At 40.5% G+C, this 24,977-nt stretch overlaps 1 protein-coding gene across 4 annotated transcripts; it reads left to right on the top strand.

The window, feature by feature from the left end:
• The first annotated feature begins 245 nt into the window (after window positions 1-245).
• Window positions 246-24,808, top strand: LOC115372582 (CSC1-like protein 2). 4 transcript variants are annotated; one of them, XM_030070605.1, is made up of 24 exons: window positions 246-606; window positions 7,795-8,016; window positions 8,803-8,882; window positions 10,461-10,499; window positions 11,691-11,781; window positions 11,898-11,935; window positions 12,126-12,268; window positions 12,905-12,956; window positions 13,070-13,178; window positions 13,358-13,428; window positions 14,383-14,463; window positions 14,626-14,749; window positions 15,765-15,898; window positions 16,024-16,161; window positions 16,450-16,603; window positions 16,912-17,018; window positions 17,134-17,220; window positions 17,353-17,418; window positions 18,633-18,795; window positions 19,702-19,807; window positions 20,020-20,187; window positions 20,319-20,434; window positions 20,576-20,647; window positions 21,339-21,518. In XM_030070605.1, exons 2-24 carry the CDS (start codon window positions 7,840-7,842, stop codon window positions 21,516-21,518), a joined length of 2,496 nt encoding a protein of 831 aa, XP_029926465.1. In that variant the 5' UTR covers window positions 246-606; window positions 7,795-7,839. The 4 variants fall into 4 exon arrangements, with proteins under 4 accessions (XP_029926465.1, XP_029926464.1, XP_029926466.1 ...); XM_030070604.1 differs by having other exon boundaries at window positions 247-606; window positions 10,458-10,499; window positions 21,339-24,808; XM_030070603.1 differs by lacking the exon at window positions 246-606 and adding an exon at window positions 6,363-6,480 and having other exon boundaries at window positions 10,458-10,499.
• Window positions 24,809-24,977: the final 169 nt, after the last annotated feature.

Below are 24,977 nucleotides of genomic sequence, written 5' to 3'. Positions count from 1 at the left end.
ATACTCACATCATCTTTTTAATGGAAAAATGTGTGTAACATGTATACTTCGTGCACTTGGCTTGAATTTAATTAAACAAAGGATTAGAGAAAATAGTTAATACATTTGTCAGACGTCATCAAAACGCAGCAGAGAGAATATAGATATATAACAACTTAGAAGCAGCCAGCCGGGTGATCCGTTTCTTGTCTACATCTTCAGCATCTATGTACGTCACGTCCTAAAGCGGAGGACGTCACCTCCCGTCGGGCTGGTTAGCGAGAGCTGCTAAACCAACTGACGGACACAGACGCCGCCGCAGCCGCCTGGATACAGCGCCGCTTCTGCCTCCTTCGTGGACTCTAACGTTACAGACACCCAGTTCGAACAGGGCAGCGGTAGTTTGGTAGCTGGCGGTCACTGTTGCTGTTGTGGTCCGGGGAAAAGAGACGTTATTTTTTCTCGTTACTTCGATGAGGAGCAGCCACAGGGCGTTAGAGAGCCTCCACCTGTTATTTGCCATATCGCCGAGCTAAGTTAGCTAGCGTTAACGCCGCCGTTGACTGCTAGCTCTCGTTAGCTGTCGCTAAGTGGCTGATAAATCCGCTCCCTGCGCACCATAACAAGGTAACCTGTTACTTTGCTATTTAGCTGTGTAACCTAACGCTGCATTTATTTGTCATTCATGTTGGTTGTTTTTGTGTCTTCCCTACAATTGCGGCAATTGCAACTTTGCGGTAGCGGTTAGTACAAACAATAAGCGATGTAAACAGGTTAACGTAATCAGCGTCCTTTGTATTTATCAGCACTGGCCAGATTGATAGCGAACGATAGCTAGGCTGACCATAGCTACGTTTCGTAATATAATTCTAGTTATATTAGATGTCAGCGTTGTAAAGCAACAGTAATGGCAGGTGTTGAATGCTAAACCCCCCACCGAGCCCTTGTACTGAAGGCTGCCATGCAAGCTGATGTTAGCTAAGTTGGTGTGAATGCCCGCAATGTGTTGCACTCGAAAATAACAGCAAATGATAATGCATGGGAGGCAAGGTAACGTTACTTGACTAGAGACCTGAAATAATTCAACTAACATTAGTTTTAATGTTTTCCTCAGCTCAGCTCAATGCTTAATATAGCATTAGATAATTCGCAAATGATCAGTCAACCCTGATATCGCTATTAAACGTCAGTGGCTGAGCAGTAGAATGGGAATATTGTGGTGTTTGCACCACTCCAGCTTGATTACTTACCTAAACTGGGCCTCATCATGGACTGATGGAATGATGAGTAGCCGGAATCTGGTTTTGACTATTAATAATAGATGTTTCCTTTCCTATTGCAAAGAATGGGGAGAACATGAGACGTCCTCTATCAGGTTTAATTTTGTATTCATGAGCACTACTGTGATGGAGTGACTTGGATGAAATATTGATGGAATACCTTTCAGAGAGAATGAAAACTTTGACATACTTACTGTCAGGACCCTGACTTATAGCATACAGGAGATAACAAACATAACATACAGGGCTTCACTTGCTTAACTCCATCTTGTTTACCAAGGAAAATGGTGCTTATCCCTCATGTGTAATGCCCTTACAATGCACAAAATACAAGTTGGTCAAAGGGGAAATCATTTTATATCCAATTTCCCAGGTTTGGCCCGGTCAGCTGTAACTGTTGGTGATTTATGAGATTCCTGACAGTAAGGGAAGTCTTTTGCATTGAAAGATCACCCTAAATATGGAGCGCATCACCAACTTACAGTAATCTTTTGCAGGTAGAGTTGAATTGCAATGACAGAACTCCTTGTAACATCCAAGGTTATGTCAGTCATTTTGGTGTATTTTGTTCAGCAGCATGTCGGGCAATGGTGTGTCTAGTTGTGCTTTGGCTCATTATGCTGATTTGAGGCAGGAGGCTAGCGGTACTATCCTGCAGCCAGACCTTGGAGAGCAGCCATTGTTTGCTCTCTCAAGTGTATATCACTACTTTCACAATTAGCATCGGACTGCATTTGCCATCTATCCAACATGGCCTGTTGGTGGCTTTTCTGCTCTGACTATGATGTCTGATTTCACTGGGAGTAACATTTTCTCCTTAACCAACAAAAGCTCATCATGTACACACATCTGTGATCCTTAGTAGTGATGTGATTTTTCTCTTTTTAGCCAGCAGTTGTCTCTTTGCCTGTTTTGCCCCATCTTTATTCTCCATTTTTTGTGTGTGTTGTCCTAATTACACATTAGTTGTTACATAATTGTGAAACACATCACTAGATTGCATTGACAACATCATAATCCTGGGATAATCAAAGCTCAGCCGCTGAGCAGTGTTTGCGTTGTCAATGATTTACATGCTAATACCCACAAGGCTAATACAGGCAATTGTATATTATCAGCCAAGTTGCTGGTCTCTCTTGCTTATCTAAGGAATTTTCATCATTATTGGCTGACTCATGTCAAGTTTGACATGTTGTCAAACAGAATACATAGCTTATATACTCAAATGTAAAGGCTTTTTTGATAATTACTTTGCACAGTGAACAAGGCTTATAATGAATTCAAACCTGTGCTTGATTGTAACTTTTATTATTTGATGTTTTACTATAATTTTGTCACATTTACATAAATGTGTGTGGAAATTTGGTGAAATTTGGCCTAGTTAGCACTTTGCTTAAAGGGGATGCATTTCATTCCCTGTTTGGGTATGACTTCCACCCAATTATCAGTCAGAACTAGTAACTTGCACAAAAGGCATAAACGTGTCTGGGTTGTAGATTTGTTGGAATAAGTTGCCCATTAGAGCACTTATTCTCAAATCTGATGCAAGTTCTCTCAAGAAGGGGGATGGTGGCTGTTCTGCTGAGATGAGGGAAAATTCAGTTAACTAGGGTGATTAGGTTAAACTGGTGTTTTTTCGTCTGGTGCAGTAAAAAGTCAGGACTGTGTTTTTGAGATGAATATATGATGAATGATGAAATGTAACCCTTTTGGAAGGCCTTGCTATACCTAGATTTTCTGATTGTTATCATTGTTGTTTTCAGTGCAAGTGAGACTCTTTTGTTGATTTTAAAAGGAAGGTTATCTCTTTGGCATAATTGGAGAAGGCAGTTAGTCACGAGCATACATAGTTCTCTAAATTTAAGGGAGTGGCTTGTCTGACTAGATGCAGCTAGATAATCATGAGCACATCTTTCAGTTGGTGAGGTTTGACTCATCATGGTGAAGGTTTCCAATAATTTTCTGGATATTACTATAGGGCAGCGCTGTGGAGCTGAACAAAACTGGTTTAACTGACTCCTAGAAATCCGTGCAGTTATTCTGTGTCCCTCCTGTTATCCTAATTTTAATTTAACTGGGGAGGCAAAGTGGAGGATTTCAATTGGGCGCTCCATGAGTAGACTACTTCAGACTTGATTTTTGATTTGCTTATTTCTACCATCGAAAGAGCCATGTTCAAACATTTGACTCAGCTCAGAGGTTGTGAATGCACAGGAATAACATTTTGTATGCTGATAGGAAAAAACACATGTCTAAATGTTTAAGACCATGAATGTGTGTTCTGCTGCTCAGTAGGTTCACTGTTGATGTAAAATGTACAGATTGTGCACTTTTCAAGTACTCTGAGCAGCAACATATTTTGGATCTGTGTCACTATTGTATGAGTCCCAAGTACTGTATCGCTCCCTAATGGAACTGAAGCAAACCACATACTCTGTAGGTGTTTTTTTTTTTCTTGCTTCGCTGTTATATTGCTTAGCAAAAAAAAAAACCAAAAAACCTGTCGTTCCAGACAATTAGACAATGCTACGCTGCTTTGCCTTGTAAAGTAGTAGCACCAAACTGCAAACCTGCTCTAGGTTGAGTATCAAGTGAACAACCATGTGATTTTTCTCCCTCACTGCCTTCATCCCCTTTATGTTTATTTGTATTTTGAGAATGTATGCCAGACTGATGGTAGCATAGCAACCAGCATCAAGTGGAAAGGTGGCACGGTATTTTTGCACTGCTGAGTCATGCTGTAGGCTTGTATGTTCAAAGTACTATGGTACGGTGATACATCCACCACTTCAGTTTAAATGGTTTGCCTTGTAAAGTGTATGTGAGTTGAAAAGTTGTCCAGTCAAACTTCCACTTGAATGTGTGTGTGCACATATGTATCAGTGTGCAAGCCCACTAGCACACCTGTAAGTGGATATAGCACCATGATAATAGGATAATAGCACTCAACAACACAAGGACAGCTGCAGAAATAAGTAAATGACATACTGCAGGAATGTAAACAATGTGAAAAAATGGCTTGTGAGGTCAGAATCTGATTAATACCAACTTTACTTGCCATTTAAGATAGGCATGCTAGCCAGTTAAGGCTGAACTGCATGCTGTACTAAGTAAATAAATGGGTCTTGAGTTTGGACTTAAATAGCCGACTGATTTCCTGTGGCAGCAGGACGTTTGTTCCTCAGAGATGGTCCTTAACGAGGAGGCTCAGCCTGACCCCAGCTGTTTTCTTTTGAATGCAGGAAATGGCAAGGAGCCATGCATCCTGTGAGAAGAAATCTATAGGGACATTTAAAGGGAGGAAGAAAATCATTGATATTTTGAGGCTCAAAATAATGTAATGCTTGGGAAACTTTTGATTGAGTCGTTGACCTTAACTGAACAGCTGTTTAGCCTGACAGGGAGGCTTGATAATAGAATTTTCCTTCAGGCTTGAAATGAGCAATTCAGATTTATCTACATTAAGGACAGGAATTTAGGATCCTATGATTTTCGCAATGCAGGAAACATGGGCTGAATTGCGGAATTTGATAGTGAAAACAGAATCAATTGTAAAACATATTTTATTGCAGAATTTGCCAAAATGTGGATGCAGTTCATAAAAATAAGAGTTTTCCCTACTATTATAAGCATTTTTTCCCACAGCTCAGCCGAATGAACTAAAAAAAATATGCTGACAGTCCCTGCCGTGTTTTCGGTGTCATTTACGTACACGCTGCTGCAGCTTCTGTCCTCTGACTGCAGTCTGCATATCTGTGTTTCACCAATATTTCACTGATATCATTAAATTTTGAATATTTTCTTATTGAATTGTCAAAATTTGACATCTCCACCACATTATCAGACAATTTGTGATGACAAAATGTGCTTAAATTGTAACCCACAGAATTGTTACGCATATTTTAATTAATGTCATTCATGTATGTTGTCCATCTTTTGAGGTCTAAGACAAAATTCTGAATAGCTCCATTTCACATGCTTTTATAGCTATGTTGTGTATTTTTCTGGATGAGAGTTAAAAAGAACATAATTTATGTGTGATTATTGCTGAAGGGGTAGCATGCAAAGTTAGTATTTTAGTGGCATTACAAGTGAGTACACCTGTTGCCTTGGGGCCTGAGGTTACAGTCATTTGTTATCTCCACCAGGCAGCAGCTTGGAGGGAATCATGCATTTTGTCATTTGTATCTGTCCCTGTCTGCATGTAGCTGTCCATAACTAATTTTGCATACTACTGGGCTACTATTTTTACTACTACTACAGTTTTAGTTTCACCACTACTATTATTTTTACCACTATTTTTGTGCATAGTTATGACTGTTTGATCAAGAGCCCTGCTTTATACCTCAACTGAGTGCCAACCCTTCAGCTGCTTTTTTGTGAGCACTGGAGAAAGGGAGATAAGCAGACCACGCTTTTGTATTTTCCCTTCTCCCGGCGGGCGGAAAAAAGGGTTTAGGAATTGGGTTTTGGGAATTGGAAATGTTCCTGTCCAGATTTGCACACCGAGGTAAGGCAACACAACTGAGGGGGATATGTATTCGACTTAGTGCACTCTTCTAGTTTTACATTTGTTATTTACTTTTCCGCTGACTCGGGTTGTTTTAATATTGATATGACATTGGCATTTTAATAGAGAATATGTCCACTCTGCCTACTTACATTACATGTGACATCTATTGTTAAAGTGTAGTAATGAGTTCTGAGATGATCTGTGCCGAAGAGATTGCTTTTTTTTTTTTTTTTTTTAGATGAATGGGTTGACGTTCATCTTGTGAACTTTATTGCCATGGATTCAGGATGTGCAGCGGTGTCATTTTTATATAAGGCACAGGGGAGTATGTTGTGTCCTTCATGGGCTGAGACTGGTCCATTTGAACCGTCTGCTTTCTATCGGTCTATTGTTCAGCTCCAGCAGCGTCCCTGTCCACTGATGTCACAGCATTCCAGGGAGAGGATAAATGAGTTAGTGTTAGGGCAGATGAGCAACATTGTGCATGCTGGTAATAGTGGGTTGAAGGGTACAAGTGTGGCAGTGAGACTGTGCAGACACACTCGCCACCACTTGTCAGGCCACCTACTTATCTTCCATGTCTAACACCCAGCCTGGCCTTCGCTGAGCCCTTGGATCTGTCTGAAGTACTACATCTTCTACATATTTTATATCCAATTGGGTGGGTCCGTCTTCTGTATGATGGGGAAGGACAAAATTGGCTTTCAGGTACGCTACATATACATTTAATCCTGTTTTTTGATTGACTCAGTATCTAATGATTTCCAGTGCTAACTCGCATGTGACTGTGGTGCATCATGCCACTGAACAGGTATTTCTGGTACTACATGTGTTGAGACGATGGAATAAGTGAGAGTGAGAGCTCCTCTAGTTCACAACTCCGTTTGTTTGTGTATACCATGTTGTGCATTTTCTGAAGCCTGTTCTGATTTGTCATCGGATGACTACATGTATTGATTGGATGGCTTTAGTTTTATTTTTTTCCAGTGTAAGTTAAAGGGATACAGTTCCTGCCTCAGCCTAATGTCAGTATGTAATGTATTGCAGCTAAAGTGGTTACGATATTTAAGTGGGTATGTTTCGTGACCAAGGTTCGCAGCGTTCCAAAACAGACCTATTTCTGATGTCTTAAAGCATCCCTCTCAGGCATGGCTCTACTTCGCTGAAAACCTGAGAGCACTCTCTGCTCTCACTGCAGTGCTGGTGTCTGTTTACAAGGATGCTACCACCATAGTGCGAAAGCTATCAAAGAGGTAAATTAAGGTCAGTCAGTGAGGTTGGGACACCTCACTCTTTTGTGTTGAGTGTTCAAACTTCATTACAGTAGGCGGTGAGAATAAAAGTTGTATTATTGTAGGTATTTTAACATCTTAACTGCCAATATTCATGATGTATCATTATGTAGATTACTGGGAGACTACATATCTTCTGGAATTTTGGATATTTGTTATTTTGTGATAAACACAAGTGTTGTCTTTTCCTGGTTTAAAAGGCTGCGATATAGTAAAGGCATACAATTTTCTGGATTTATTAGATGCTGTTCTAGCTTGCCTCAACCTCCTTGATCATCATTTTCCATGTTACTGATGATTGTTTGTCAAAAATCTTGTGTGTAATCATAATCATCCATAATCATCACTACAGTATTAGTAGATATCATAATATTTGATTTTGTCCATATTGCCTAGCCCTACTCACAATCCTCTTCCTTGTATTCAGATAAAACACAGCCTATGTCATCGCCACATGAAAAAACAGTGATGCTCCAACATGCAGACATTTAAAAGTCAAACTTTAGTTATTGCCTAAAGCTTAGACTATGTCTTCTGGATTACATGGCAAAAATAAAGCATTACCTTGTACATTTACTGTACTGAATATTTTTAGATATTTACAGCTATTGTTCAAAAGTGTTATAATGTTTGCTTGGTCTAATACTGTGCTAAACATAACCAAAAAAGGGCCTGTGCTAAAGGTGTTTGGTGAAAAGCATGAAATACTACTGTTATCTCCCCTTTGCAGGTACTCAATATGCTGCAGTGAGTGATACACTGTGCGCTGATTTTGATGATGGCCATCATGGGAACTGAAACATGCACGGACCCAGCGGTCTGCCCCACAATGCAGCCCAACGACACGTCCAAGGAATACTGCTACTCTGCTCGAATACGCAGTACTGTGCTCCAGGGCTTGCCGTTCGGTGGAGTGCCCACTGTCCTTGCCCTCGACTTTATGTGCTTCTTGGTGAGTCCTTTTTTCATATGGAGGCAGTGGCTGATGATCAGAGCTGTGGCAAAGGAGCGTTCTGTCAGCATTTTGTTTGAGATGTATTAGCCTGCTTGTATGTTCATAGTAACCAAGCAGAAATCACTTGTCCAGCTCTACCGTGCTCACATATTCGCTAAGCTTCATAGCATTCTCAGTGATTGCTCACATCCATTACATCAAAACTTCAAAATGAGTCAGAGGAGCAAATTACTGCAGTGTAAAATCCGAAAACAGTCCTTTTTACAGACTGCCATCACCACTTTCAGCTATCAGCTCTGAGCCTGCTTTTTGTTTCTTGGCATTTATGCTTTGTTTTTTTGTGCTTTTACGGTTTGAACCATCTTTGTATTTTGTATTCTATTTTGGTGTATTTTCTATTTTTAAATATTTCCGTTTGTACTATATATATATGTGTGGGTGTGTGTGAAAGAGAGGCATAAGTAACACAGGAAAGCAGACAAAGAACCGCTGCTTGTTTTGTATCGCTTGATTTAATGAATTTCCTACTTTGGATAATAATGTTACACTTGAGTTGATCTGACTTAACTCGACTGGACTTAGAACAAGACATTTTTTGCACCACTTCACATGTATTCCAATTATAATACAAGCTGCTGATTTATGTGTTTGATGTAAAATGCCTCTGGGAGTGTATAGTTTTTTTTTTTTTTTAAATGGTAAACTTGTTCAAGCAGTTTGAGTAATCCCTGTGAAACGATGAGATGTTTTGTCAACCACCACTGTTTATTCTGTTTCTTGTAGGGGCTGCTGTTTGTATTCTCCATCTTACGAAAGGTAGCATGGGACTACGGACGTCTTGCACTGGTGACTGATGCAGACAGGTAATCTGCAAGATAAGACTCTTATTCTATTTGAAAGCTCCAGCATCCGGTATCCTGCTAATCAGTTCATTATTATTTATTTTTATTTTTATGTTTTATTTTGTTTTTTTTGTTGTTTTTTTCTAGAAATATTGTTAAAATGTCATGATATGCATTTTAAAGAGTGAATTCTTAGAAAGAATTGTCCAGGAAGTAGTTGGATGAGATAGTGTATGGTGGTCTGCAAAGACAAAGTTTAGCAGCAGGCAGAGACACCAAAGACTTGCAAGTATTCAGATGTAAATTTACTGACCAGTGTGTCAGGCACATTTTGCCAGCATTTGGCAATTTGACATTGTCATTCTTGTCAGGGAAGTGGAGTTTTCAGATGGTATCAAACATCACTAGCTATGCGTGCACTGAGGTTCAGGACTGTGGTTGCGCAGACAGGAAGGTCACAGTCAGCAGTTTAACTTTGAACAACAGTGTCACCCCCATGACGCCGTCACGCGGTCGGCTTGGTAACTTGTTGCATGATTCCTACGGCTTGAGGAGACAACACTGCTGCTGGGATTAAGCTGCAATGAAGGAACAAGAAACAAAGAAATTATGAGTAACTTAATTCATTTCATGTCAGTGCCTTTCCCTGGGCAACATCAGAGCCACTGTCTGCATAAGACAACATGGCCTGTAGTTTCCTTGCTATTTTAAGATGCTGCCAGATAAATTTAGGTACTGTAGGACTGATGTGGCTAAAATTTGCTCGTGGTTAAATAAGGTTTACATATAATGATCAAATGACTGGCAGAGCCATAAGTTTTCTGTGGAAGTTGCTAGGGAGAGAGACACCCACCAACAAGAACAGATTCAACTACTCGTAAATTTCTATATCGTGTGCGAGACAGAGGGGGAACAGAAAGAAGGATGGAGTTCAGCAGGGAGAGACAGAGAGAGATCAGTTGTTTCTTCAGGCCTCTTTGACTCTGAACCCCAGAAACTACATGACACAGTACTCCATCGCCCACATCCCCTTTCTTTGTTTGTCCAGTGTTGCAGCTATTTGTACAGCTGCACGTGTGTGTGGAGAACAGGGTGGAAGAGGACCGGGGCTGGAGTGGGGCAGGGAGCGGTGGACTTTTGTAACAGACAGAAAGTGTAGCCTCTTGTCTCATGATACCACCAAAAGTGCTGACTTGGGACCAGTGTCTGTCTTTTGAATGTCTTGCAATTGCTGGAAGTGTTGCACTGCCAAGTGAACTGTATTCATCATCTATTAACATGGTTTGAATGTGACATGTCTGATATCCCGGATTTTGTTCAACAGTATGTAAAATTAAGTCGTGAGTCTCAACACAAGGTACACACATAACACAAGATTTAACTATTGTCCAAGGACTCACTTATAGATCTGGACATCATATTCCAAAGTGGATATACACCTCTGTTAGTATAGTATGTTGCTTCTAGTGTAGTATGTAGTGCTTTGACATGGCTTTTAGAACCGTTTCTCTAATGTGACACCCTTGTTGGCAGCAGGATCAGTTCCTCCTCTTAATCAAGCTGACTGCCTTTGTTTTGTTTCTCTCTTTTTACCAGAAGAATGGATCAGCGCTACAGCCGTTTGGATGATCGGGAATAGTATGTTGTTTCCGCATATTGTAGCCTCACACCTTTTTTTTTCTTGACCTCTTCCTTGCTCCTTTTTCCAGTTCTCTAACTCATAACTCTCCTCCATTCTGCCTAGGCCGCTGTGGGTTTTTTAGCTTTATTCTCACTCTTGGTGTGGTAGTGGTTTTTCTCTTCCTCCTTCAGGCGTTTCCCAGTGCCAGGCCCCTACTTATTCACCCGCTCCTTATCACTCTATTGTACTGCTGTTCGGTGTCCCTGTCTTTCTCACCGTCCTAATCAGATCTGTGTGTGCTAATCTGTGTGTTGACCTCTTTGTCAAGCACGGACTTCTTCTGTGTGAGCGCACCGCATGAGGCGCACAGACAGGATGCTTGCAATGAGAGGTAATACTTACCTGATCTGTGGCTGTTATTGTAGACAGGCCCTAACATGGTGCATCTGTATGTGGTCTGCTAGAGACAAGAGCCATCCCTGTTTCTCAGAGGAATGTGGGGGAGTGAAGGCTGACGGCGAATGAAAGCTGTGGGGTCTCTTCTCATTCCACTAGAAATCTCATAGAGCCCTAGATGACGTCATCCTTTAATGTAGTTTAACATGGTAGGAATTCCAGCAGAGCATGTGTCCTGCTTATGTTTTCCAGATAAGTAAAAAGTCACATGGTCTGACATGACCTCCTTGGGAAGTAAAATCAGATTTGCTGTACACTAAACGTTGTGCTGTAGATCCTCTGGCTCTGCTGGACAGTCTGTCCCCTTGACGATCACTGGGTTTCTCTTGTTTCCTCTGTGAATGCCCTTTTCTCTTAGAGCTCAGCCAGCCTCCTAACTCTGTTTCACAACTCAACAATTTGCTGTGACAGTGGTGTTGTACTGAACCTGTGTGAACTAGTTGAACTGCTCCTGGCGCTGCATGGAATGGGACTGCAGAGGTTCAAGGTTGTTCCTGTGGTTGGCTGGTTAACCAAACCAAATCCTGTGTCTGCACAGGATGAACAGGGATGAATCTCTTCAGTCCATTTCAGGGCACATGTGTCTATGCGTGTTTGTGTGTGTGTGTTATGTTTACAACTCTTCCACGTTGATGATAATCCCAGTGTGCTGAAACACAAAGAAAAACTAACATCTCCTTCATGGTATGTAGTGGTGCTGGAGAGTTATGTAACATCATGCAAATGCTCTGTGTTTTGTCTTCTGTGCACAGCGTGGCCTCTGCCATGACGTCAGACACACCTGAACGCTACGAGCGCCTCACCTCAGTCTCCAGCTCAGTGGACATTGAGCAGAGAGACACAGTAAGTTGGCCTTTGTTCCTGACCTACAGGATTAACAACATGGTGCACTTTCATTAAGAGGTTTCTATATTAAAACTGGCAGAGCATGTTCAGTTCTCTGTTCTCTTCTGTTTTAGGGTTTCTGCTCCTGGCTGACCGCCATCTTCCGTATCAAGTGAGTCAATCTACCGTGTATTGGATTAGTACATAGCAGAAATTAAAACAAAAAAATGTGGCCGAAAGCTGATATTACTGAATAATATTATGCTTTGAATTTGGTTGAATGAAAATTATTTTATGAAATTATCCTGTGTGTGTGTTGCAATGTTCTTGAGTCGCTGACTTTGTTGGTGTGCTCTCTGTAGGGATGAGGAGATCAGGGAGAAGTGCGGTGAGGATGCAGTGCATTACTTGTCCTTTCAGCGCCACATAATCGGCCTGCTGGTCGTGGTGGGTGTGCTCTCTGTAGGCATCGTCCTACCTGTTAACTTCTCTGGAAACCTACTTGGTAAGTTGATGACAAATTAATTGCTGGGATATTTAGGGAGTAATTGGTGCTTTTCTGGATTTCAGTCACTTTTGATAGGTTATCCAAGTGTAATTTGGTGTTTCTTTTTTATGTCAAATAATGAAATGTCTAGTAAAAGTGATAGGTGATTATTTTTTCAAAATTCATCAGTTACTGTGACCAATGGATGCAAAATGTATTCCCTATCTTCCTAAATAGTGTTTCTGGGCCCTTCATATCTAAAGAATATATGTGTACATAGCCGGAGAGAAAATAGTTTTTAAAAATACTTGTTCCCAGTTTTCATGTTATTTATAATCAGATTTGTGCAAATTTTCAACATTCTATTATTACCGGTAATTACTATTGACAGTCTCAACCATGGCATTCCAGTACAGGCCAACCTCTACCTCAACTGGAGGTCTTTGTCTCTTTTTCTGGTATCACATGAGTCTACTCTGTCCTCTATGACAGCATGCATTTCATTATTTCTGCTTTATGACAAATTACAAAAAGCACTGTTACTAACCTACCAAATTAGACTATGTTCCACATTTGTTGCCTTTATAGTGTAGTGTGCAGTATCAGTCTTACCACGAGGTGAAATGTCATATTTCTTCTATCTTTTTGTTACAGAAAACAATGCCTACAGTTTTGGGCGAACTACTATAGCGAATTTAGATGCCAAGTGAGTGATTCTTGAGTCATTTCTTCACTTAATCTTTCAAATCTTATGTCTAAGAAGAAGTCTTAAATGTCTAAGAGTGACACTAAGCCCTTTATACCCTTTGTGCCTCCCAGAAATACACTACTATGGCTGCACACTACTTTTGCATTCCTCTACCTGTTACTGACGGTGTACAGCATGAGACGGCACACTTCTAAGATGCACTACAGAGAGGATGACCTGGTGGGTTGCATGGCTTCTGTAGATGGTTGTATCATACACACCCCATGCTTTCTTGCTTTACATTTGTGGGCACCTGACCTTCCCATGCACTCGCTGAAGTATGTATGTATATATCATATGCATATGCATTATGCTTAGGTCTTAACATTAATAACTTCTTTGTCCTCATTTCCATGCAGGTGAAACGCACTTTATTCGTCAATGGAATCTCTAAATATGCGGAGGAGAAGCACATAAAGCAGCACTTTGAGTAAGCACTGTTTGGCATCTTTCGCATTCGTTTTCAGCATCAACAAAATCAAATATCACATCATTATTGAACAAATATTGATACTGTGATGATATTGTAGGAATGACCAGTGTTTCACAACACATTTACACACACTTTTTTTTCATACACTATCATTAAGAATGTTCAACTACAGCTACAGACAAATAGTGAAACAGTTATAGTATGTTTGAGAAAATTAAATCCCTTTGCACTAATGCTGCCTTTAAAACCAGGAATAGACGACACTTATGCCATATCACAGTATCCAAAATCTCAGATGATATCTAGTCTCACATCACAGTATCAATGAAATGTCATTGTATTGCCCAGCCCTGGCTTAGAAACCAATGTTGAATCCATAGCGGTCAAAAACGGCACACTTGCTCTTTTCGCATGGCAGTAAATGGTGCAATAACAGTATTAGGCTCTATGAGAGCCATGACTCTTCCTGTTAAAAGTAGATTTGGCCTAGCTGTGGCTGGAACCAGACAATGGCTGGCCTATATGTGTAATTGTCCCTAACAGAAGCCAGATGAGCAGTATTATGCAAGTCATGTGTCAGGATGGTCTAAGATTGGAGGGGGAGGGGGCGGCTGGCTGGCTCACCTCCTACTCGGCCAAATAGTATTAACCCAGGTCTTATCTCTGTTCCACCACTCTCTGACCTATACTACCAAAAAATAAAAAAACAGACTCACTTTCTGAATCTGCCCCCTCTATTTCAATCCCCAAACCCCCAAAGTAGAAAATACAAACACAGCCAGTCTTGATGAAAGTGATTGTTGTAGTAGTGGTGATCTGTGTTGTCGAGATAACGTCAGCTCAGTGCTTGTTGCTGTTGTTGTCAGGAATGTGTTAAAATGTGTGTGCATTTAGGCTTGTTGAAACTTGATCCTATCTACCATTCTCTCCCTCCCTTCCCTTCTTTCACAGGCACGCATATGAAAACTGTGCTGTGCTAGAGGCTCGTATCTGTTACAATGTGGCTAGGCTGATGTACCTTAACTCTGAAAGGTAAAAATCTGTGTATTATTGGGTATTATGTGTGTTTGTCTGTGCATGTTTGTTTGTCCTCCCTTTCATAACTTTTATGGGCATATATTAAAAGTGTCCCATCTGCCACAGGTGATTGAAGTAGCCCATCAGTGTGACACAGCTGATTATTTTTTTATGTAGGAAGAAGACAGAACGCAGCAGGAAATTTTTCACCGACCTGCAGGCCAAAGAGCACGTTCCCACCATGATCAACCCAAAGCCCTGCGGACACCTCTGCTGCTGTGTCATCAAAGGCTGTGAGCAGGTCAGATTGACAGCTCAGGTTTTCAGTTCTTGGGCTCCATCTATGTCTATCTGCCACTGTTTGCAAGCATTTTTAGGGTTTATGATAAGGAAGGCATCTACCTGACTGTGCAGTCAACATATAGATATATGTGGAGAGGTGGGGCAAAGCAGGAAAAACATGTCAGCAGGGTCACACACGTGTACTTGCTCCTAGATATCCATCATAACCACATATTTTCAGATAATTACTGAGCTTGTATATTAACATCTATTTATAGTATCTGTTTTGATATTTTTCTTAGCCTTGATGTAAATTGGTAGCAAGTAATAATGTTGTCATGCTACCATTAATGCAAACAGCATCAGTTTTTTAAAGCTTAAAGGTATAAAGCAAAGACTCTCTGGCTAGTAGTATCAAATGTTGTGTGTCAGGCTCAAAATTTATGCCATAGATAGCAACTTTCCCTGCCTCTGTTATCAAAGGTGCCAAATCAGCAAGAAACACCAGTATTACAAATTTTTTTAGGTACATAGCATGCTGTCTACTGGTATAAAGCTGATCATTACTTACTCAACAAGTTAAATCAGCTGATATGGTTTGCAACATTGTTCACCACATTCATCGTGTAGTTATAAAGATCGGCAGGGATAATTTTTTATGTCCATTAAGCGCCATTATATAATAGACATACAATAGTATATATCAGATTGTCTCTGATTTTAAGTAAACCACAACACTTCCCATGTAATGTTTTTTGATATAACATCTTAAACCTCAGATTACATGAGTAAAATTTACCCAATTAATCATGGTCTTAGGTCTCATTCAAAAGAAGTGCAATACTATTTCCACAGTTATTACGTCTAGCAGACAAGTTATAGATTGTTTATTCCTATATGTCTTGAGTAACTATGCAGTTAGCATGTATGGACCTTGGAGTTTTTCTGTCCCTGACGGCATAAGTTACTGATGATTTAAATAACTTAAGTAAACAAAATCACAGACCCTGACTAGATATTCATGTATCCCACAGGAAGAGGCGGTGAGCTACTATACCAAGTTGGAGGCAAAACTAAAGGAGGAATATCGGAAAGAGAGAGAGAAGGTCAACAGCAAACCACTGGGAATGGCCTTTGTTACTTTCCAGAATGAGGCCATCACTGCCATGTAAGTTAATTATCGAGTGAATGTGTATATTATTTTTTATAGATTTTTAATTCAGTTGATACGTTCTCTGACATTTGACCTATTGCAACATCTAAACCTAACCTTTTGTTCGTTTACCCTCCCAGAATCTTGAAGGACTTTAATGCCTGCAAGTGTCAGGGTTGTCACTGTCGTCGAGAGCCTAGGTCATCTCCATTCAGCAGTAACCTCCACATACAGAACTGGACTGTCAGCTATGCCCCTGACCCACAAAATGTCTACTGGTAGGAGCACACTGAAATCATATTCTACCCAAAAGCTTCTGAATGTGTTTTTGAGTAATGCAAGAAACATGGGTAATGGGAGTACCCAAAGCAAACCTTTCAAATAAAAACTTAATGATTTTTAAAATTTTCAATAAAAGGCTGAAGAAGAAGAATACTTCAGCTATTCTTTCTCTAGATGACCAACCAGTTTCTGGGCCTTGGTATCAGTTTACCGGCCAGCTGTGTCCATAACTGCGGGTCATCGCTCAGTGTCGGTCTAACCGCTGCATGAACTTGTTCCCACAGGGAGCATCTGTCAGTGGGAGGATTCTCCTGGTGGATCCGCTGCTTCATCATCAACTGTGTGCTCTTCCTCCTCCTCTTCTTCCTCACCACCCCAGCCATCATCATCTCCACCATGGACAAATTCAATGTCACCAAACCTGTTGAGTACCTAAATGTGAGTGCTTTCCTTTAGTTTTGCAGCTGCTTTGAGAGAAAGGCTATCTGTCCAAGCTCAATAATGATTAGTGGTCTTTTATTTTTTAAGAGGTTTTGACAGTGTTACCCCCCTCAGCATTGTTACTGATTGAGACAGTGGAGATATAGCAAAGGGAACAGAAGAAGAGAGACAATACACAGTTATCTCTGGTAGAATTTGATCCTAGGCCATCAGGCCCACCTCTGATTGCTAAGGCCGGGGATTTCACCACTCTCTGGCCACAGCATGTCTGTCAACTCTGAACCGCTCTGTTTTCTGTCCTCCAGAATCCAATCATCACCCAGTTCTTCCCCACCCTCCTGCTGTGGGCCTTCTCTGCCCTGCTGCCCACTATTGTGTACTACTCGGCCTTCTTTGAAGCTCACTGGACCCGGTATGTCCCTTACCAGAACACTCTGTGGCCTAATCTGCAGTAGTTAACAGTTCAATGTGTTATCTGAGTTGTATTCTTGTTCCTTATGTGAAATTCTTTTGTCTTGGTCCCACAGGTCAGGAGAGAACAGGACTACAATGCATAAATGCTACACTTTCTTAATCTTCATGGTTCTGCTGCTGCCCTCCCTTGGACTCAGCAGGTATAGCATGTCTTTTTTCCCTTTGCAAATCTGCAATACAAGGAATTTTTAGAGCTGCTTTGTCTGCATGTCAACACACATTGATTATATCTTTACCTTCTTCAGTTCAAATAATGTTTTGTGTCTTTGCAGTTTGGATGTTTTCTTCCGCTGGCTTTTTGACAAAAGATTCTTGGCAGATGCTGCAGTGAGATTTGAGTAAGTAGCATGGCTTTGACCGATATTACCATAAACCACTCAGAGCAAAGGCTTAAACACTTCAAATCAGACCAGATACCAGAGTTTTTGACTGGGGAAAGTCAGTTCGGTCATCAAAATTGTGAATATTCTCCACTTGGATTTCTTTCCTGTGTATCTTTCATCTTCAGTCTGTGTCACACTGCAAGGACAAGGCACATTCACACACTGACTGAGTGACACATTTGTTTAGATTTTACCGCAAACCAGACTTTGCAGTGTCTACTACAAAGCAATTGTCACTGCATTTTATTCTGTTGTTACAGTCTCATCACTGTGTCTCCCATCTTGGTTCTATTTGGGTGCTTTATAATATACAGACCATTTTGTCTAATAGGTTCTTTCTGTTTTCTTTTTGTTCAGGTGTAATTGAAATTTTCCCATTGCTGAAAATGAGATGTAGGAATATTGAAAAGTAAATTTTTGTTGCCACACAAGGAACATCTCAAGCTGAGGTATGCTGTGGTTTTCAGTATTGTATGTAAAAAAAAAAAAACAGAAATTTGTTATTTAGGTAATATTGATTTGTTTTTGTGGATAACCAATTATTTTTTGGTGATTACCGAGGCTTCCATTCATTGTGAAATGGACAACATAATCAGGGCACCCTGGCAGCTCACCTGGTAGAGCGCTTACCACTTTGCAGGGCTGAGTCCTGACCGCAGCGGCCTGCCAAGCCAAAGCTCTTTGCTGCATGTCATCCCCTCTCTCTCCTCCCTGGTTTTCCTGTCTACCTGTACCATGATGATCAAATAAAGCAGAAATGTGAAAGAAAAAAACAACAACATAACAAGTCTAAGAAAGAGGGATCAAATCAGTAGGTTTTTTTTTTATATTATTATTGCTAACCTATTTAGAACGCCAACTGAATGGCCTTTTCAGGACATTAAGATTGAGTCAGTAATGGGAAATATAAAACTAACTCATAAAAACTTTCTGTCAATGTCCAAATGTTATGTCTTCCATTGAAAGGTCCCCTATGACATCCTTGCCTTTCTGATACACAAAGCAGTTCAAAATGCATGAATAAACAAAACATTATTTGCTTCACCCACATCTCGTAAGGATCGTTGGAATAAATCTGGTCCAGGATCAGCGTCGGTACCTTGAAACTTGATGAACACGGATTCAGACATCACTCTTAAGTGTTGGTGTCATCTTTCACTGCTCTGCAGGTGTGTGTTCCTTCCCGACAACGGGGCCTTCTTCGTGAACTACGTCATTGCCTCCGCGTTCATTGGTAACGCCATGGACCTGCTGAGGATCCCGGGTCTGCTCATGTACATGATCCGCCTCTGTCTGGCTCGCTCTGCTGCCGAGCGGAGGAACGTCAAGAGGGTTAGTTTTTGTAATAAGACTGCTCAGCTGGGAATAATTTGTGCCTTACAGTAGACAGCCACAGTTAAATTGAATTGGAAATAAAATCTTTCCATGACCTCAGACAGAAAAAATAAGCATGTATACATGAATAAGCCTCTTCCTTAGCTGAAAATGAGAGCATACACTGTGATATGGACATTTCTCAGGCTGCTCCAATGATTTAGAAACTAACTAATGTGGCCATACCCAGTATGTCTTCAGTATGTTAAGTGGGTATCACTGCTCTCATTATCAGCGAAATATTTTGTTTATTGTTTTTTTTTTTTTTTTTTTTTCTGGAGAAATATTCCTGTAGGTATTGGTGTTTTACTGTGGCCTATCATCCGTCCTTGCACTAAAGTCAAATGTATTAGGAATCAGTCTGAACTGTAGTGAAGCAGGTGATGGGACATGTGAGCTGAACACATCAGAGCACAAGCAGTTACTCACATTACATCTGGACTACAGCCATCCTTGTTTCTTTAGTAATAACATTATTGGTGGACTGTGCCATTTGTTAGTGTAATTTGGTTTGCTGCAAATTTACTTAGAAGCCTATTGCTGGGGATTTCTGTGTTGGTTTGCCAAAAGTTCAGATCAGTTCAGTTTTTGAGTTGAAATTGTGCTGAACTATTGACTACTGAGGAATTTAAAAAATCTCAATCTGTAGTAAAGAGATTAGTGACAAAGCTGCCAAATTTAACACTTTGTATTATGTACAGTATTACTTGATTTATTGACCCGATGCAGAATGCATGCACAATGACACTCTCCAGACATGTATTAATTTCACACAGAATTGTGCCACAATAAAAGTTCGAACATTGAAATAAGGATGTTTCATTTTGATTCTGTATAATGTCCCATCACATTTTGTCCCCACAGCATCAAGCTTATGAGTTCCAGTTTGGAGCGGCATACGCCTGGATGATGTGTGTCTTCACTGTCGTCATGACCTACAGCATCACCTGCCCAATCATTGTCCCTTTTGGTGAGCTCCGCTATTTACAGCCTTATGAACTTTGGCTCTACCAGCTACCACAGCGTTACATGATAGCCTGTGGTTTAAATAGCAGTAAAGAATAGCACACACCACAGGTAGGGAGCATGTCAGGGATCTGTTCTCTGTCTCTATACAGAATCTTATTAACTAGTCTAATAGGATTATGTCCACTGAGTGTCCTGTGTCCCTCCCCTGCCCAGGCCTGATGTACATGCTGTTGAAGCACCTAGCGGACAGGTACAACATGTATTACGCCTACCTGCCTTCCAAACTGGACAAAAAGATCCACTCTGGGGCAGTTAACCAGGTGGTCGCAGCCCCAATCCTCTGTCTCTTCTGGCTTCTTTTCTTCTCCACTGTTCGTGCGGGTAAGAAAAGAGCTCCACCTACAGGCCACTCGTGTCCTAACATATGCGTCGCACTTGTTTGTGCTTTGGCCTTATGCTCACTTAAGGTCAAGCAATCAAGTAAACAAGTGTTGTGCTGTTTTCTCCTCCAGGTTTTTCAGCCCCAACATCCATGTTCACGTTTGTAGTTTTGATCATCACAATCATTGTCTGCCTCTCTCACGTCTGCTTTGGACACTTTAAATATCTCAGCGCTCACAACTACAAGGTAACACACTAGCCAGCCAGCTAGTTTCTTATTATTATCATTTTTTAACACAATCTTCATGTTATCTGAATTCCTCATGTCAATGTTTCTGATCACGCTTACGTTCAGAAGCTCATGCCAAATGTGTGTTTTCTGTCCCAGATTGACACCCAGGATGTGGATGGCTTGGAGAATGGGCGTCCAGTGCGTACCTCTCCCACTGGCAAGGCAGCAGTAAGTATCTGAATATGGTTAATTTATGAGATCATCATTACATTTTTTTTTTATTATATTTACATTTTTATTTACAAGTACAGTAGATATTTCAAGGTTTGTATGGTCATGAAAAACCTGAAAATGTTGAAACGTTGAAGTAAGTTGAAAATAATATTTCCAGGCCCTGGAAAAGTTATGGAAAAATACAGTTTTATAAATATTTTGAAAAATGTGATGGAAATCTGACTAAAGCAGCATCAACATTGTTAAAGATTGATTGACCAATTAAAATAACAAAACGGAGTAGAGTCATTGTGGTGAGGCTGTAAGATTACTGTTGTGTGTTCATGCATCAGTTTGTCTCAGTCTAGTGACGAGAGTTGAAAATAGCTCTGCAGCCAAAACTGTCCACATTCTTGGTCAAACTAACTACAAATTCTGTTGTTTCCAATTGTTCTGGAGAAACTTATTTAGGTGTACGCTCTGTCTGTCACACCATTCATTATACAGTATAGTGTCAAAACATCTTTCCAGTGTCAGCTCTAAAAATGTGTTTCTTTGTTGATGCCAAATTTAATGAAGAAGACATGGAAAAGTCATTGAAAGCTATTTGAGTAAAACTGTATGAACAACTGGAATTTAAAGAGTTCAAAACATATACATATATATTCTCTGACATGATATTTCTTTTTCCTTTTCACTTCTCCAGCAGATGTACATTGCTGAGGTACTACAAGACCCAAACTCAGATGAGGTCGGTTCAGGCAGTGGTGAGGATGATGGTCAGGGGTCCTCGCAGGACGAGGAAATAATCAATGTTGGAAACGGCCTGAATGAGGATTTCCAGTCCGGTGAGGACAGCCTCATCGATAATGAAGTGCGGCACTGATGCTGCCAGGAACATAAAATACTTAAGGAGTGCACTGAATATGTGAATGAACTATGAACTGAACCAAGAGTTGTACAGGGCATCTCAACCTACATCAAGGGACTCAACACTAACATAGCACACTATCTACTAAGGATTAAAGAGATAGTTGCAAAGGACTCTCCTTCAACAGGACTCACTACATCAACAACATCTACAAATGTCAAAGGAAATCTCTGATGACAAAGCGAGGACACAGACATCCTTCTGCTCCTGACATAGCATAGGCACAACCCAAGACACTGCACAGGGTCCCATGCAGGAAAGACACTAATGCACAAATGAAGAAATTAGTTTCTTTTTTTTGCCTTGACATGTAAGGGGACTCATTTTCTGTGTGTATTTCCTTAACATTATTGCACTTGAAAGAGAGGACCTGTCTCTGTGCCCTGCACCGATGGGGTGATGTGGCAAGTTTTTCTCCCCTCCTATAAGCTTGAGTGGTAGTTGTATTGGTTAAATGGCATGCCTTCAGTTTCAGAGGGTGGAGGGATTTCCCCATAATCCTTTGCCAGTATCCCTAATTGTCTGCACTAAATGCCGCTGCTGAATAAGCAGCTTACGAGAGAGAAGAGAAGGGAGAGCAAGAGACGAGCTGTTCACACAAACAGTTAACCTGATCTCTGCGGCTTTGATGGTCAATGAACGGTTCTTCCAACCCTGTGTAAGACTTACAACACTACACTGCTACTAACACTCCTCATGCTTTGGACACTTTGACACTGTACAGCTACAAAAATCTGGATTTGTAAAATAGCCTTTTTTGACATGGTATTTATTTTTAGGCATGGAATTTTAAATGCTATTGAGAAAGCTCACACCCCTAAACTGTGGATGAAGATAGTTCTCATCTTGGCACTCTTTACCTTGGTAAGGATTTTTGGTGTTCAGTCTTTAACCTTTTTTTGGTACTGCTGTTGGACTCTGCTCCCAATGGGCACCCCAAGGGGGGTAGATCCCTGCACTGCCCCAGAAAGAGGACATGGACAGGGACCGCGGAGCCTACCTGCCCTCTGTGTGGCTCTGTTTCTGGAAACACAGGCCTCTGGCCCTCGGGACTTGGTTTCAGCTAACACTCATTGAGGAAGTTTCTCTGCATCTCTCCCACCATTGTTCTCAACATTTTGTGCAGATGTTTACATCTTTGTCTTGAGTTTTTCATGGCTCGGTGGGTGATGTGTCTCCATTGTGAATAAGCAGATCAAGTTATCTGGGGACAGTTGGCCCTTTCTGCCAACTTTGAAAATAGCATTCAGTTTAGGTGGTACATATAATTTTAATGACATAATGTACACTCTGTCACTGTGCCCTCTGTCTTGTTCTTTCCAGTATTAACATGATTTTTATGTAGAAGACACCTCATCATTTAGTTAACTTATTTTACATTCCAATGGTCATTGCACATCATCACAACCTCCCAGTTGCCATTACTCAAAGAGTACTGAGTTGTAGATCGGTTAAGTCAAATTTCATACTGAGATGACAAACATATCAAATTTTAGGCTATGCCACACAAAAGTGAGACCTGCAGTTAGACCAGTGGACTTGGGGCTGATAAATTTTTCAGCTCACTAATTGTTGAACTGTAGCTTTACTTTATATATTTCTGAAAATGATTTAGCCTTGCCCATTGAAAACTATGATTTTTCTTTTAATTGTTACGGAGTAATGGAGTGTTTCCCCCCAAATCTACATTCCATTTGCGGATCCTGTTGCCAGCTTTGTAAATCCTCTGCCAGAGCTTTGTCAAATATTGTCATTTAGATACTGTACATGGTAGACATGCAGGTAGAGACTCAGCACATGATAGTAAAATGTAGATTAGGTGTCACTGAGAAATTTCTTATCACTTATTTTGGTAATGCCTCAGCCATACCAAGCAGCCTCTTTTTGTGTTCATCAGGAAGGCTCATGCAGCGGCCCAGACAAATACATACTGTACAAATGTATACACCAAGTTACAAATCTCATAGTGGAGTGGAGTGCCTGCACAACTATAAACTGACTCAGGATTTATCAAGTTTCTTACGGTTTGTTTCTGTAATTTCATCTCCTTTTACCATCTTGATCATGGCACCGCCACACGTATACCCCATTAAATATAGATAGGATTGTTTGTGAAGCAAGGCACATTGCTACAGACCAAGTCGATCACCACAGTTTGTCAGTATGGACAAGTTGGGATTGGTTAAGGTGAAAGATGTACTATTTAGCTGCTCAGAGAACCGTTGTGGGAAATGTGCACTAATTTTACTTTCACTCATATGATTGACAGAGGAGGGCTTATCCCTGTGGGTATGACGAAGACATGGTGATCCTGAACTGCTGCCATAATTTGTCCATGGATAGATTATCCCTTGTTTAAGACTTAATTATGGTACTAATGAGAAAATTGTTTGACACCATTGACTCTGGTGCTCTTCTAGTCATGACAAGGTGATTTTATTTTTATACCTCTTCATTTTTATACCTCTGAGATGTCTTGAAATCTCTGAATGTTTCTTGTCGAAATAACATGTACAGCTCTGAGGGAGATATTTAACATAAGAATCCTGATTTCTAATAATCACTTTGTTCTTTCTTCTCTTTCTTTTTTCTATTTGAAACACTGAATGTAGTTTCATGCCCTGACTTTGGGAAAGAAAAATGTATTGATTGTTTAATTGCAACAGCTTCAAAAGAAAAGTGGAACCGTTCACCGGGGAAGTTTTGTAATATGTAACAAAACTTAGTGGTGTCCAGTCACAAGTTACAGCATTTCATTCAAATACAGATCTGCATTTGTCTGTCTGATGATGGGAATGGTTTCCAGTATTCTGTTATTTCGGTCTGTCTCAAGTCAAGCATTAATGTATTAATTCATCCATGAGTTAAAACCATTTTATTTTGTCTTAAAAGATAATCTTTGCAAGATCTGTATAGTCAGTCGGTCTGGAAATGAATGGACTCTTTTTGTAAAAAGCCAAGTGTTCTCTTTATGAAAGTTCTCAACTTGTTTGTACAGAATATTCAGCAGGGGTAGTGTAATATCTTTGCTTCTCACAACAAGTACACAGTTCAAATGTGTTTGTGTTTGCTTTGCCTTTTTAGTTCTCTGCCTTTGCTAGACAGTAGGATTAACAATAGTGGATCCCTACTCTTCTGACAGTGTGTGTCTCACTTTCTCATTCTTCCCAAAGGGCTGTCTGTACAACAGATATATCTGTACATTTCCCCCAGTTCTTTGAACAATAAATCTGTATTTAATCAAGTTTGCTGACTCACTATGTCTTTGTTTAACCCGCCTCCCAATGGATCCAGTTTAAACCAGTTTGAGGAGATTTTCAGAGGAATGTAAGATTGTTTGCAGAATACACATCTCTGTATCCTTCCCTGATTGCCATATAAAAGAAGAAATCAAGCTGTTTAACATTTTACTAG

Source organism: Myripristis murdjan, chromosome 15 (genome assembly GCF_902150065.1).
Source record: "Myripristis murdjan chromosome 15, fMyrMur1.1, whole genome shotgun sequence".
NCBI classification, from domain to species: domain Eukaryota; kingdom Metazoa; phylum Chordata; class Actinopteri; order Holocentriformes; family Holocentridae; genus Myripristis; species Myripristis murdjan.
The sequence above is the reverse complement of the archived record's forward strand: the minus strand, read 5'-3'. Positions and strand labels throughout refer to the sequence as shown.

What these genes read in the sequence shown, in the direction of transcription:
- LOC115372582 (XM_030070604.1), top strand. Translation starts at nt 7,840, where the DNA reads ATGATGGCCATCATGGGAACTGAAACATGCACGGACCCAGCGGTCTGC. An exon ending in CACATAAAGCAGCACTTTGA is followed by an intron (nt 13,429 to 14,382) that starts GTAAGCACTGTT and finishes CTTCTTTCACAG; the next exon opens with GCACGCATATGAAAACTGTG. An exon ending in CCCTCCCTTGGACTCAGCAG is followed by an intron (nt 17,221 to 17,352) that starts GTATAGCATGTC and finishes GTGTCTTTGCAG; the next exon opens with TTTGGATGTTTTCTTCCGCT.